At 32.3% G+C, this 13,799-nt stretch overlaps 2 protein-coding genes across 2 annotated transcripts; both read right to left on the minus strand.

Annotated features, from left to right (window-relative positions):
- Positions 1 to 26: 26 nt before the first annotated feature.
- LOC135144217 (microfibrillar-associated protein 1-like) lies at positions 27 to 2,702 on the minus strand. Its single transcript, XM_064076202.1, has 16 exons — positions 2,588 to 2,702; positions 2,403 to 2,497; positions 2,237 to 2,328; positions 2,083 to 2,175; positions 1,937 to 2,032; positions 1,753 to 1,856; positions 1,547 to 1,689; positions 1,250 to 1,318; positions 1,123 to 1,186; positions 996 to 1,065; positions 804 to 927; positions 698 to 751; positions 586 to 628; positions 464 to 516; positions 345 to 409; positions 27 to 293 (listed from the first exon to the last, which is right to left on the minus strand). The coding sequence occupies exons 1-16, from the start codon at positions 2,622 to 2,624 to the stop codon at positions 170 to 172; spliced, it is 1,326 nt and encodes a 441-aa protein (XP_063932272.1). The 5' UTR covers positions 2,625 to 2,702; the 3' UTR covers positions 27 to 169.
- Positions 2,703 to 6,616: 3,914 nt separating this feature from the next.
- LOC135144203 (uncharacterized) lies at positions 6,617 to 7,440 on the minus strand. Its single transcript, XM_064076177.1, is given in 6 exon segments — positions 6,617 to 6,742; positions 6,744 to 6,829; positions 6,832 to 6,915; positions 6,918 to 7,132; positions 7,134 to 7,347; positions 7,404 to 7,440. Coding segments are annotated over 6 exon segments (762 nt in total).
- Between the last annotated feature and the right edge of the window lie 6,359 nt (positions 7,441 to 13,799).

A 13,799-nucleotide genomic window follows, 5' to 3' on the forward strand; every position in this document is an offset into this window, starting at 1 on the left:
TCTTTTTTCCGTGAGCATTTTTTTTTATTTATAAGAAAATGAAATCAGTAAGCCCCAAAGTTTAAAAAAGCACGCTTATTTAAAGGAGAAAATCTCGACGTATAGCACGAGATGGAACATGGTGAGGGCCGGCTCCAGTGGATTGTTTAAAGGTGTCAAAAATTAATTCTTATTTAAGCAACGAGCTTTTCTTCTTCTTTGAAGACGGTCTAGAAAAATCCTGCTTCATGCCGCCCATTTTACTCTTCAGTTTATTAGAATTGGCAGAGATCTGAAGCCAAGGAGAATCAAAGCTGCAATTTTTTCTTTAAAAAAAAATATATATAATTTTTTAAAAAAAAAACTTCGTGGTATCTTCTGCTGTCAAGTGGGTCCATTTCGTTCTGCCAGAGCGCCCGAAGTTCTTCACCTATTGCAGAATTTTTTATAAAAATTTTTACTTCTAATAATTCACCACACCTACCTGCATCACTTTTGGGAGGATTGTCTTATCGAAAAGATCTTCACCCGTCGGAGCTGCAGGGCAAAAAAATCCCAGATTAAAATAAGTCCACAAAATTAAAAGTAAAACTTTAACAACTCTACCAGTATAGTCGCGGTTGTAAATCGTTTCGTCCGTGTCTTGCACCTAAATAGTAAAAAAAAAAGCCCGTAACTACCAGCAGCACGACGAAGAGATATACATAAAGCTTCTTACAAAAAAAGCGCCCCGATGGTAATACTTTTGAAGGTACTTGAGAGTCCCTTTCGGCTGAGCATAAAATTAAAAATTGAAGAATCAAAAAATTAAAAAAAAATTCAACCCGAAGATTCTGGTGAGTAAGTCTGTCCTTGATAAGCTCGGCGTCCGTCATAGTCTTTCGCCTTTCTTGAGTTTCCAGCTGAACAGCAAGCAGCGCTTCTCTTTCTTCTTTATCACGCTTAAGCCTTTAATAAAAAAAGATTAAAATTAAACTGCGCAAGCAAAGCAATGTTTTACGGTGTAAAAAATTAACCTAGCAAGTTCTCGAACTTTCCACTTTTCATACTCTTCTTGCTCATCTCCGTCACCGTCACTCAGATCACCTCGACAAATTAAATCAGCACAATACGCAAAAGGGGGTTTTTATTAAGCAGAGCCACCTTCATTTTCTTCTCCTTCATCTTCAGATTTTACTTCGAGCTCTTGCTTAGCTGCTTTCGCCACCTGAAATTTAAATATAATTATAATTATAATACGCAAATGAGATAAAATGTTTAGAAAATGAACCAAAGCAATGGCTTGCTGTTTTCGTCTTTCCTTAAGAAGTGCCTCTTTTTGCCTGGCTGCTTCTTCGTTCTAATAATACAAAGTATAGGAATAATTTAAAAGAAATATTAACCTTCTTACTTATAATATACGTATCATTTCTTTTAAGATAAAATAAATTTATAAAAAATTGTTTTAAATCTATAAGGTTCCTGCTCCAAACTGAAAGAAACTAGAAAGCGCGTAAAATAAAAATAAAAAAAGCAAAGTAACTAAAAAGCGAGCAACAGAGTTAAAAATTTTTTATAAAAAAAATACCAAAACTTCTACTTCCTTATCCAAAATTGTAGAGCGCTCACTTTTTTTAACAAACACGGGCTTCAACATAGGTTCATCTTCTATCTCACTGTCAGTTACATCTTCGTACTCCGAAGATTCTTCAGCTTCGCTTTTGTCATCCTCTACCAAATAACACAAAAAATTAACTCAAAAATAACTTGTAACGTAATAAATTAAAGGTGCACCGATGGGAAGTTCTTGTAGTTCTTGTTGCAATAACTTTTCTTTTAATAACTTCCTCTTCAATAATAGTTTTTCATCGTCTTCTTGCTCGGCTAAAACTTCTATACTACAAGTTAAAGAGTATATATATAAATTGGTCCAATTTATATATAACAAAAAAATAAAATAATTTATGAAAATTAAAACTTATTATCTGAGCTCTCTTTTAAATCTTTTTCATTTTCTTTAGTTCGATCCAATTCTTCGCCAGCTTCAGCTACAATAAGGACCTCAGGTTCGTGCCTTCCAAAAATTTAAATAAATGTTAACCTTACATAAATAGCAACAATAACCTTTTCCTTCTAAAGCCATCAGAAATTTCCCTTCTTTGCACTACAACTCGAGCAAGATCAGTAACACGGCTTAACTCTTTCTTCTTTGTTAGTCTAATTATTAAACCAAAAGGCCACTGAAAAGTTGAAATTACTCGATAAAAAACCAAAATACCGTTTTAAACGACGATCACTTAATATTTCTTCCTCTTTTAAAATAATCTCTTCTGGTTGCTTAACGTCAGCAAAGGCGTCTTCATCTTCAGACTACAAGAGTTATGTTTGATTAACGTAATGTTCTAATTAAAAGCTTTATGAGAAGTATTAAAAAAAAATTCAACCACATCTGAGGCTGAAGCGAAGTCAGGCTTTATACCAGCTCTATAACGCTCAACTTTAACTTTTTGCATAACACGCTCTCCTTTTTTATTCCTAACTAAACGGTTCAATTAATTGTTGAAACAGAAATAAATTTAGCCAAGCACAACTATAAAGTGACAAATACTATGTTTAAAATAAATCTTACCTGGAATAGCGCCTGTAAGCTTCCTTTCATCAGGCATTTTGCTCTACAACTGTTACAATTTTAACGAATACTCATAAAAGACTGCAAATTTTGAAAGAAGTATATAACATGCAACTCTCCAGAACCACTTTTCTTACTACCCACATTCGCTGCAACGCACGAGGGGGCCACTAGGGAAAATGATAAGCAATTTATTTTCCCCAATGGTTACTAAGAATTCTTTATTAGTGAGATACATCGACTTACCTACAAGTCTTTTAGTGTTTCTGCTATGCTGAAATTAATTTTTTTTTTTTTTAAATAATAAAACACATTTATTAAATTTTATATTCAGTTCTTTTCTTCTCCTCACACAACTTAAGCACAAACAACAACAATATTTTTCAGGGCGACGCTAAGGTGGGGCCCAGCTAGCCCCACCTGTTTTGCACCGACCGAATTTATTTACAATATCTAAAAACTTTTTAACACATAAATGATCTGGTACACTGTTCAATGCTTTTGTAATGTATTACTTTGTCAGACTTTGACCCTGGCCTGTAAACTTCTTAAGATTTTTAGCTTTGGCTCATCAATTTTTTTTTAAACTAGCGGCATCCCTGAATTTTTGTTCTTAGTAATTCATTGATAATTAAAAAAAATTAAATAGGCGTACAGTACTCAACCTCGATTTATCGACCTTTTTTCCTCGAATAAAATACTGTGTTGAACGCGGACGATATTGAAAACAGTATAGTAGTATAGGTACTGTACATCATCACGAGGGCCGAAAATGAGGAATTTCAAGTCGGGGAGGTAAAGTCTTCGCCGACGCGAGGCTGCAAGTCGAGTTTAAACTTATTTTGTCTACCCGGTTTGTCATAATAAGGGTACGCTAAAGTTTTGCATGTTACGAATTTGGAACGGGGCAGCAGAAGGAAGAAAAAGTGCAATTTCTCGCCTTTCAGAGGGAAATGTGTAGTTATTATTGTACCGTTCGCACTTTTAAAACTATAATAGCAGTACAGAAAATTATGCAATGTTGTACTTTCGAACCAGGACATGGTGTAATGAAAAAATGAAACTTTATATTTCGCATATACATGACCAGTAGGTAAAGTCGACGTACAAAATCGTGTCTTATCATCTAGCATATAACGGTACTTCAGCGACGACCCGTAAAGTAATTCGTGCTTGGAACCGGAGAGAGTCTGGCGAGAGGAGAGATGAGTGGCCAACTTAATCTATTTTTATCTTCAGAATAGCTTGCGATTATCGGTCGTTTTCTTAGAGCGTTCAATTTGACTGGTTGTAGCTCTACATGGTGCTTGTGATTGGTCTTTTTCCCATGCTGTTCCTTGAAATTTAATTAACGTGTTTAGCGCTACTCTTTCCTTTCAAGCTCTCTACGGGACCGGTGTCAACCGTTGGGCACACATGATAAAACAGTACTAATACTCATAATCGTATTTATAAATTAGTATAAAGTATAAATTTTAGGTTCTCTAAATCGTTTTCTTAAGCACACGAGGCGCTGTTAAGGACATCAGTGCTCTTAGAGGATTTCGTTTTTCAACTGCTATCCTCCTCCTCATTACCTTCATCATCTTTGCTCATATTCACCATCACTTATTATTTCGAATTGTTGTACAGTCAGTTGCAAATATAATTGCTAATTCTTCAATCGTACAGCATCAAACGTTATTTTAACGTTAGATGCAAATGAAAAACGTAACATTCCAATTAACGTTTGTAACGTTGTATTAATGTTCATTCTTGTATGGGCATAAGCTAAGTAGTAGGGTCCTATTATTAGGTGCAAATACTTTCGGAACTGACTATAGTACCTGCTATCGTGCCAACCACGGAAATTAAATCTCATTAATTAAATTATTTAAAACTTAGTAATTGAGAAATCTTCTAAAACTCCCTCCCAGCCAGTTTCAGTCCCACTTAAACGATCGCGCGGTTAGTTGTTCCGGAGTCGTTGGTGTGGTAACGAAGCAAACCTGAATTCTTATTTATATCTATTGTATCTGTATAATAAATAACTCGAGGTTTTAGAAAGAACCATAACTGAACGTGTAAGTGCTTACTTTTGTAGTTCACTTAATTTTATCTTTTATATAAATACTTTCCAAACGAATCAACGGAAGAATATGATGCCAGCGGGACCATTACACGAGTTCAGACGAGAACATTAGTATTAGTCAGCAGAAGATACAATGTTTATTATGTTAGAGTCATATCGATGAAGGCCGTTTTTCGCTGCTGACTATAACGGTCGTGGTTAACCGCTACTACGGTTTAAGACAACAAAAAAGATTGACTTAAGTAAATCAAACTTGGCTACTGCATTGGTTCGGAGAGCCGTTGGTCACCTTAACGTGATTGCCTGAAAATTTTTTGTACCCAAAGCTTTGTTTGATATAGCCTATCGTGCAAAATTGTTTCAATGCTTTGCATTTTCCATTTAATATAGAATAACTTTTCAATAACGTAATGGATTACTTTAAAATTTATACACAGTAAACTTCTATGTTCTAGCTACATTTTGTTTCATCTTAAATTGGTTGAATATTCGAAAAGATATGAGCTTGAAGAGTTGAAAAATTATAGAAACAATTATGCACGTAGAAAAAACTTAATTTAACAAACAAGGTTTTAATGATTAGTATAGCTCCCTTTTGCCAGAATCACTGCTTGTTTCTTTGAAATACCGGGAATCAAATTGTAGCATTGACCCGGTGTTATATTTTTCAATACTGATAGCTCGACTAAGTTAGCTGGAGCTTAATTTCGTATGTTCCCAATTTTCTTATCAAGATTCCCCATGCATGCTCATAGGGATTGAAATCAGGAGATCGCGGTAAGTCTAGCACTTGGAACGACTGTAATTGGAGCCATGATCGTACGAAGATCAAGGTCATACCACTCGCATGTCCTGGGTAGGCCATTATTAATAATGTCTAAATACGTGCTTCCGGCGGTGCCCCCTGTCACTTTTTCCAAATATCCAACCCCCTTAGATGTTATATAGGTCCAAACCATAACCAATCCTCTTCCGTGTTTATACGTTTGCACCGCCTGGTAATCAAGTATTCGATTGCTGAATCTATTCCAATACCACCTAATACCATCTGAACTATTCGATTGGTTTTGATTTTGTCCGAAAAAATTACTTTTAACCTGCCAAAAATGAACCAGTTTTCTTACTTCTTCACAAACTTAAATCTTAATTGCTTGTGACGGTCTGTCAAAGTGGGTTTAATTAACTTTTTTTTGAAGTGGAGACCAGCAAAATGCAATGCTCTCGATAAGGTCGATCCTAAAACTGATCTATTTCATGTTGTTTCTATAATTAAATTGCGCCCAGTGTCACTTGTCGAACAAGTCGACCTACACCCCCGTTTTCCTAGATCGTTGGACGCCCAGGTTCACTGCCAAGATGATTTGGAACATATTTTGCTTTTATCCGAGAGACTGTGGCCTTACTTACACCACATTCACGAGTGTTCTTACTATAAGGCTTGCCTTGAACTAAAAGACATTTTACATTTTCTTTATCGATTGCCAATTACGCATTATTATATTAAGGTCTCTATGTAAGCTATCCTTTATAAACTCTCAAACGCTTTACAAAAACCCCCTATGATGTAGTGAACGTGAAATTTTAATGTAAAGGTTGAAACAATTTTGTGTGAAAGGGGTCAGGTGCAAAGTCGTTTCAATCTGTACTTAAACTTTAAAAAGCGATAAAGACTTAATTAAGAAAGCACAAATCCCTCTAATACAAACTACTTTAAATAGATTTCAATCTAAACATCTATATGAGATCAATATAACCTATTATTAATGAAAGCTTTATAGAATTTTACAATAAAATTTTAAACCTAGAAACATTTTCAAACGATAATGTACTTAAAAATTGTTTTTTTTGGTTTTTCAGTAATTTGTTGCCGGCTAAAATCGTCATCGTCATCACCACGACAAAAACAACAACAACCCATAGCGAAAAGCATTATCTGAAAAGCAGCCGGTCTTGGTCCTTTAGTCACTTTTACAGCTCGGTAAGATAACAGGTATAAGAAATTTACACAATTTTTCCTCTGAATTAAAGTAAAGAACTTTGTGTGAAGTGTTTTCGTCTAATCATCCCTTGATAACGGGTTCAGTAAGTGTAAAAAAGTTGAGGGGCATTTAATATGAGGCGAACTCCCAATCTTTCAGGATAATGTCTTGATAAAAAATAGATAAGATTTTTACTATCTGATAGTCCATACAACTTAAACCGAAATCTTTTAAATCGAATACTATAAAGAGATTATCTAAGACTCTTCAAAATATGTTGCTTCTTCAAAACAATAAACGATAAAACTTGTTAATTCATCTATGTTTCATCGTTAATATTAGCCTGTATATAGATAACTAGTCAGCCAACCATATCTTTGTCTCAACACTCGAGCTTTGCTCTGTTCGTAACGTTTTTTGACGTCCGGATGATCTCGGGTTAATCCATTGACGTTATATTCCGTCCTACATCTGGTGGTTTTGCGAGTAGCCCGATTTGAAAGCTCTGAGATACCTTTTTATTGAGAATTCATTAGGATACTGATTTCGATCTGCAACGACTATTAATTTCTTTCTTACCTCCAACTCTTTCAACTCTTCTTCGTTGACCGCAGTAGATGGTGTTAGAGGTGCAATGAGTCCGCAATTTTTTTTACCTGTTTGAAATTGATTATGAGCTAGTAAGCTCACTAGAGGACCTTTCATTAATACTACATAAAAATAATGTTTATTTTCGAAAGGAACCACTTTAAGAGGGAAGCTGTACTCTTAACAGCACAACACACAGCTTGTTCTACGGTCATGTTTATTCGGGCACAAGAGCTTCTTCTTGCGAAAATTTGCAAGGGACTATGGATTTCTTTTGAGTATTTTGATTAAAAAAAAATGTTATTTCAAAAAAGTTAATTTTTACGGCCTGGAAATTACCAAAAAGAAATTTAACTTGCGTTTGGAGTAATAATATTATATTTAATTATTGTCATTGTTGAAAGAGCGTAACTATACACTGAAAGAGAAGAACGGGTTAGTAGTCACTTCTAGGCAAAGATTGAGGCTTTTCCTTTTAATTTGCCACATTTAAAACCATAAGCTGTGAAATTTGAAGTGTGTTAGAGTTTTTTGTTATAGGTGTACATTATGAATTACTAAATAATTTTGTCACAATTTTCTATTTCTCTTATAATCAGAACTTTAAAAAGGGAGACAATGTATTGTTGTTACATTACTATAAATACTTAATACTTAATTACTCCACTTCCTTTATAAGGTTTTATTAAGACCAGCATATTAACTAATTTTGTAAAGAATATACTATTATACTTAACCTCACCCTGCCTAGAGAATTTTAATATACGGAAACATCGTCCTTTTATGTTATACTCGTATGATTTCATATTTTTATAATTAGAATGATTATATTATAAACTTAACTATTGTAGAAGTTAACTGAAGGCTATTATTCTTATTATTATAAATTGTGGAAGTTTTAAATCTATAATTTACTGCCTTTATGTTGCCTCAGTTATATTTAATATTGAAGAGAAAGAAGAGTGTTGCTTTATTTATAGAGTAGTATTAAAAATTAAACACCGTTTCCTATTATAACACCAGTTGCATTTTGTTAAAACAAGATTGCCGAGCTCGTTTTAGGGTTTAAATTTAATAGTGTTCGAGATAAAAAAGTCTTGTATGCATATAAAACTTAAATGGATTCCCCTAAACCTTTTTTTAGGTCACTATTACTGTTTCTTTTTAAAAACTTTATGCTATAATTTAAAAAGGTAATGACAAGAAGAAAACCATAGAGTGAAAGACTATTTGAGATCATGTAACAAGAAAGCATGAATATAATATTTTAATTGTCTCGTTACAAATACTAAACCATGGTAATTTAGTTAACATTATTAAAATTATACTATTATATATCTTATATTACTATGAGACTTTAGGTAAACTTTGTTTTACATATTGTATACTTAAAAGCCATACAGCCTTCTATTTAAAATAACGAATACGTACTTAAAAATAATTGCCAGTGCAAACATTTAAACAATATTTATACATAATAATTAACTTTGATACTAAGAATACCATGGTCGTTAAATAAATGCATTTAAAATATTTCTTTTTTTTTTTCTGGTTATAGTAATAATATTAGTACATTACATGTATACAATACAACACTGCTTAAAATAATACTAGTAGCTAACAATATTTGTTAACCCACTAAGTTTCGAATGGCTAGAAACCGCTCCTAAATAATGTGCTAAAAATACAAGTTCAGCCATCATTTCTGTGACTATCATAGCATTATCGGAACAAAGCATAGTTTAACTTTCATCGCTCATTATACAGCTCTTTACTTCGTGGTCTTCAAGGACCTTACCAAACTCGGTCAAAGGTAGTGTTCTGTACAACGTAGCATGTTTCAAAGATTTCAATAGAGGTGTCACATGTTCTTCCTTAGCGTATTACAGGTAACAGCTTCGGAAGGCGATGATAGTACTCATCGCGAATATTTTACTTCCGCAAGATTAGTTAGCCTTTAGGCCTCAAACCAAATAAAGTCAACACTAGGTTCTAACAAGTCCAGTTAATGAACACCAAGGCACGAGGCGCAAAGCATGTTACTCACCATGTTTCAACTTTAGTTACAGGGAAGATTTCACCTGCTTATAGACCTTAACTAACCTGGAGTTTTTGCCTTTTTAAAAGTAGTTCATTCGAACCGTGTGTTACACGGCCTTGGGACTCTCCTACTTCCAGCTCACAATTCAGAGCATCAAGGGGGAAGGTGCCCTAATCACAACGTCAAGGTGTTTTAATCATCACAATAACTCGTGTTTTAGCCAAGACTTAAGACCTTTGTAGTCATCACCCGACCAAAGGTATATTTACTTCCAAATATTATTCCCCTTAGGAGGACAACCTTTTGAGCACCTTAGACCATAACTCACGAGTGCAAGAGAATCAAACCGTAGTTAAGCGCGGAACTTGAAGTCATACCATTCGCGAAAAATGGATGATTTCTTTAATCCCTCTCTGAAATGTTAATTTATACGGTTACATAATTAATTAATTGTATATTTCTGTTTATAAAGCTTAAAAAAACCTTTTATAATTATAATGATTGCAAACCCTTAATAACCGTAGTTCACAGGTCGAGTTGAATTTATTTGTTTGTAATTAGCTTTTCATATGATCGATCGAGATAAAAAACTCTGAATGTTCAAGTTATTAACAGAGGGAATTTATTTTTTTTTAAATTCCTTCTTAAAAACTTTTTTTGCTTACTTTATTTATAATTTCTGATGGCAAGCTGTCAACCAGTTTTTTGTAGTTTTGAGGGACCGCGTGAGTAAAAATCAATTTGCGTAGGTTTTGTAATTAATTGTGAAAGACTCAATTTTTTGGTCTCATAGAATATATTTTTTTGGTTAAGACAGTAATGCATATTTCTAAGTTTGTGTAGCTTATCTAATCAAGAAAACACAAAAAATTTGAAAGAATAAAAAACAAACGTTCATATATATATTTTTTATAACTTTATATTCTTGGATACAAACCCTACTAATGAAGTTTTATACTAGCCAACACCTTTTTAGGTATATTACCTTTTATTTAATTAAAAAACTTATCATCATATTTTGGCTGCCGCTTATAACAGATACCGTTGGGAAGATGTTACCCTGGGAGTTTTTTTTAAATATCCTAATCCTTTGAGCTCTCACGTTTTAAAGTGTGATACTATACAACAATACATAGGTATTATAGATCAATTTACTTTTATTATATTAAAAAAAATTTCGTTCTGATCTTTAATGCAAAGATTCGAAAACACAGTGTTTACACACTATCCGGCTTTTAGCGAAGACTAACGCCAAAAATAATTTTATAAAAAAGGTTTTAGATATTCTTTACTTAACATTTTATAAGTCCTATTTGAAATAACTGGTTTTTTTTTAAAATTTCGTTTTAAAGTTTGTGAAGGCGCCTTATGGCTACGTCCTTGAAGATTCGGTTGTAGATCCAATTAATAAGACTTTAGTAACCGTTTCCAGAAATCTTAGTTTTACGAGAATACTTCAAGTAGAGGAAGTTTGTTTATATAAAGTAGCACAGGAAAGTAAAGAATGGTAAGCAAACTAACTTATATGATGCCACAACTAAAAAAAAGGTGCAGGACTCTAGTAAAAACGGAAGCACAAATACGAAGTCCCTTGTGGTGCTGCTCGCGGGCAGTAGAAAGTTTTAGTCTTGAGCGGTTAAAAAATAATATTGCAAAGGTTCTCCCTCATATTTTTGAAGAGAAATGGGTTTAACCCTTTAAAATTTACATACTCTTCTTTAAAAGGCAAGAGAGGCTTTGGAATACGTAGTACGACGTTTGAATAAAGAAAAATAGTCAACTATATATAGCTAGAGTTTATACTTTGTGACATTTATAATAAATTTTACGGGTTTCATTATATTACTTAAAGTGGAAAATTGTCGGAATGTTTATCATTTTAGATCAATTAAAACATTACGCCCACACTAAAACTTAATTTACGGTGTTCTTTTCTTTCGATGCTACGTATTTTACAATACCTGCTGGTGGGTATGGTTAATTTTCTGGAGAACAAGCCTATTTATTTTATGTCATGATAATGTTGTCTTATTTTTAAATCCACAGAATCTCAGAAAAGTTGTTTTAGAAAGAAGCCAAGAAAACGTCTAAAGCGCGAGTCTTCTTTTTATAGAGTTGAACTAGTAAGCAAGTTAAATTTTTTAGGCTCTAATTAAGTATACTAACACTAGCTATTATACTAAAAATTTGTCCATTTTCTATTTCTAACAAAAGAACCAGATCTTCCAAAGTGGTGACCAAACCGTGCTTAAAACCAAAGATTTTAAGTTAACAAAGTTTTAGAAATTCCTTAGCATATCTTTCTTTTATAAAAATTGGTAAGGGAGTTTTTTTAGTTTGATATAGTAAGTATTGGTATTTATTTAAAACATGTTTCCAATGAGGCTGGAAACCAAGTTTATAAATTTTAACAGTCATAATAATGACCTATTTTCAAATCTGCATAAACAGAAAAGTTTTAAAAAGGAAGTCAAAGTCTATTTCTAATAATAGTAAAAATCAATTAGAGCGAGATTTCTCTCTTTATAAAAAGAGTTAAACAGGTAAGCAAGTTAAATTTCTTGGGCTCTTTAGTTAAGTTAACTGACACTAGCTATTAAAACGATCACTTGCGGTATAATAAATATTACTTGAAAGGTTATATATATATTTATTTTTACTAATAAGAGAATCTGAGCTACCAGCCTCTAACCCCGCAGGCTTAAAAAACACTACAAGCGAAAAGCATAAGGGCTCCTTCCTGTCCAGCTCTCTGACGCTAAATAATATTATATTCCACACCACGAACCGTTTGATAATTAGCAACACTTAATTACAAATGGAGGGTAATCTAATATTGATTGGGTTAACCGCTTTAGGTCTTCTGTATGATGGGCTCAGTATATGGAAAGTTTAATTTAATTGACTAACTGCTTTAGTATCCTGTTACTAGCTACCTTCGGCTTCAATTGCTTTGTTTATAATGGCTTAATGCATTAAAGTTTAATTTTAATTGGCTAATTGCTTTAATTTTTCATTTACTTGCTACTTTAAACTACCTTTGTTTTTGTTTATGATTGGCTTAAAGCTTAAAATTTAATTTTAGTGACTCATTAAATAAATTATCAATAGCTCAATCCCGGTTGCTTCGGTAAAAAGAGGGCTACTCCTCGAAGAGAAGCAACAAGGAATTTTGTGACGCTCATTGCTAACCGCGTTCTTTTTGTTTAATTGTATCCTATAACTAATTTTTGTTTAGCTTTCCTAATAACATTTTTTTATATTAGTGCAGAGCTAATAAGATTTACCTAGTGAAGTTGAGTTTAATTAGTTACTTAAAGCTAATTTTAGGATAAAAATAATAAATATTAATTCTTACAGGTACCACTTTCTGAACATTTAAATTTTATATAATTAAGTATTAGAGAAAACTAATATGTAAATAAGGTAAATAAAGAATCATAATTTTATTATTAGTAAATAGCAAAACATACAATGTTGAGTCTATATATCACAGAGAAGCAGTTTTATAGTATAAGCAATAATAGCTGTACTGTTTCGTTCCGTTAATCTTAAAGACGATTAGAAGATATAAATAATTAATGGTTATTAAAAAAATAATAATAAATACCTCTATAATAACCAATTCACAAGAAGATTTTGATCTATTTTTTCCCCAACTCATCGTTATTTTTCTTAAATATATATAATATTCGTATTTTATGACAAAGCACTTGTAAGATACTAAATAACTACTTTATTTCGTAGGCTATGAGAATCCCTGAATCCGGAAAGATGATGAGATTATCATCTTTATTTATAAATTTATACCCCAGTTCTTCACTTCCAATATTTTTTATAAAAAAGTGTTCCATTCCTTAATATTTCAATAATAGGTTTAAATAAAAAAGCGCGCTCGTAACCGGCAAGGTATTTTTTTTTATAAAAAGACTTTGAAAGTGTAATTAAAGGTGAAGGAAATAATGTGTGATAGCAAATTTTATTACAAGTAGTAAGCAATTGTTTAATAACGTAAAATGTGTTATTTTATATAATATCAACAGTAATTATAACGTATAAAAAATAACCGAAGTAAGAACAATCAAAAAAAAGTTTTTCATCTAATTCCTTTTCTTTGTCTTCCACAAAAATAAAAGGCTGGTAAAATTAACATAACTTTAAAAAAAAGCCAAGCAAATTTTTTTCTTGTTAAGTTTACTATTTAGTATATGCTTAGAAAACGAATACTTAATAAACGCATTTATACTTTGTTTTTGATACAAACTTGGATTGGCAATGCTGCAAAAACTAATTTTGTATTATTTGTAACTATCAAGGTGGCTGAAACTAAATGTTCAGTCGTCTTTGCTTCTATAGATGATGGACTGTGTGTCAGCTTGATAGGTATCCTAATTTTAAAAAAAGGAGAAATACTAAAACAAATATAATATAAATAAAAATTTAATAAATTATTTCAAAATAAAAAAAAATAACGTTTAAAATAGGCTATATTATATAAAGTAGAGCAATAGTAAGCGTTCACTGCTAATACCA

This window comes from Zophobas morio, unplaced genomic scaffold (genome assembly GCF_036711695.1).
Source record: "Zophobas morio isolate AGI-343-1 ecotype UQ-CSIRO unplaced genomic scaffold, CSIRO_AGI_Zmor_V1 ptg000085l, whole genome shotgun sequence".
Taxonomy (NCBI): Eukaryota; Metazoa; Arthropoda; class Insecta; order Coleoptera; family Tenebrionidae; genus Zophobas; species Zophobas morio.